Raw genomic sequence first — 1,678 nt, 5'->3', positions numbered from 1 at the left:
TTAACTTTCGGTTAAAGTTCTTAAAATTTAGGAAGTGGAGCCTGGATAGCTATGAGATTACAAAAGTCCTAAATATCCATTAGAAAAACCACAGGATGGAAAAAAAAAAAAAAAGCCAGGCCATGAAGAAGGCTTCAGAGGTCCCTGCTGGCCCGGTGACACACACCTGTAGTGTCCAACATCTCAGTGAAAATGATCTGCTTTCAAAAGGCAGACGGTTAAGGGGAGGGTGGGGGTGGGACAGTGGAGGCAAAGGCTCTCCCCTTCCCACTTCAGTTTTGGGTAGGGCTTTTAATTCAACCCGAGGACATCTCTCAACTTGGAGAATAATTCGACCCTCAAAAGCGCCTTAAATCTGCTATGGCTTTGCAGCGCAGCAGCAAGAATGTTTAATATATAATAGATAAAACTTTCATCCAAAAATAAGATAAAATAAAGATTCTTGCACTCCCCCCAACAGCAATTCCTATTCTAAAGTTAACCCATTATTTGTGCTGTTAATACTTGACTAGTACTTAACTGGAAACCTAGATCCAAAGGACTGAAACTCTATCTTCACCCCAAAACGAAAACAAACTAAAATGGGTAACTTGAGGTTTATGGCATATAGTTCAGGTCAACACACGCACGAGGAGAAAGGGGAAGAGCAAAGCCGGTGACAGAACACATTCAGTCAGGGAAGATGTTTTTACGAAGAGTGTAGTGGAACATCGGGAAAAGCTCCCTACGGACTCGCTGTGCGCACCTGGAGGCGCCAGATCCTTCCATGGCACATCCAAGAATGAGGAGATCAGGGAGGAGGCCATTCCTGTCATTCCAGTTTTAGAAGCTCCACATCAAAGACGAGAGTGGCATTTGGTGGGATGATGCCTGGGTGCCCAGTGGCGCCATAGGCATAGTCTGGGGAGATAGCTTGGCTCTCTGACCCACGCTCATCTGGGCAACCCCTTCTTCCCAGCCTCGGATCACCTCCTGCTTACCCAGCACAAACTTAAAGGGCTTGTTTCTGTCCCGGGAGGAATCGAATTTCTTTCCATCTTCAAGCATCCCGGTGTATTGTACCACGCAGGTCTGGCCGCGCTTCGGGAAGGTGCGCCCGTCTCCGGGGGAGATGGTCTCCACCTGCACTCCCATGGCGGTGGCGGCGGCGGCGGCGGCGGATGCGGGGCTGGTGGGAGGGCGGGCGGCGCGACGGCCGGCGCGACAGGCGGTGTGGACAGAGAGCGAATCTGGCGGCGGTTCCGCGGCTGTGCCTCGTCCCTCCGCGGAACGGCTGCCAGAAATTAGTCTTGACCTCTGATGGTTAGTATTTTTATTACCAACTCATCAGCAAGTAGGGGAAGGTTACATAGCATGTGTCAGAAAGCTTAGGCTTAGCTCAGTTCTAACATCCTTGCCAAGGGATTGGGGAAATGCCTCCCAGTCCTGGAAAATGTGCCCAGGTTACCATCACAGGCCTTTTGTAAGTGATCTGTTTTCTTGTAGGCAATTGGAACCAATGAAGCCTCTTAGACATTGGAAAATATGTGACCCTCTCCAATCCTTCATTCCCACTAACCCTTTATTGATTCATAGATAAGGTGTTAATCTGTGACTAATCATCTCTATTACCTCACTTGTATATTTAGATCTCTAATTTTGTTTTCTTAATATAAACTTTTTTTAATACATTTATTTA

At 47.7% G+C, this 1,678-nt stretch overlaps 1 protein-coding gene across 1 annotated transcript; it reads right to left on the bottom strand.

The window, feature by feature from the left end:
* Nucleotides 1–526: 526 nt before the first annotated feature.
* Nucleotides 527–1,134, bottom strand: LOC307187919 (peptidyl-prolyl cis-trans isomerase FKBP1A-like; the record flags this gene model as incomplete). The annotated part of the gene is given in 2 exon segments (XM_079924449.1): nucleotides 527–912; nucleotides 915–1,134. Coding segments are annotated over 2 exon segments (321 nt in total). The 3' UTR covers nucleotides 527–811.
* Nucleotides 1,135–1,678: the final 544 nt, after the last annotated feature.

This window comes from Stenella coeruleoalba, assembly GCF_951394435.1.
Source record: "Stenella coeruleoalba genome assembly, chromosome: 6".
In the NCBI taxonomy this organism is placed as follows: domain Eukaryota; kingdom Metazoa; phylum Chordata; class Mammalia; order Artiodactyla; family Delphinidae; genus Stenella; species Stenella coeruleoalba.
Note: the sequence above shows the minus strand (reverse complement) of the source record. Positions and strands in the feature narration are given on the sequence as shown.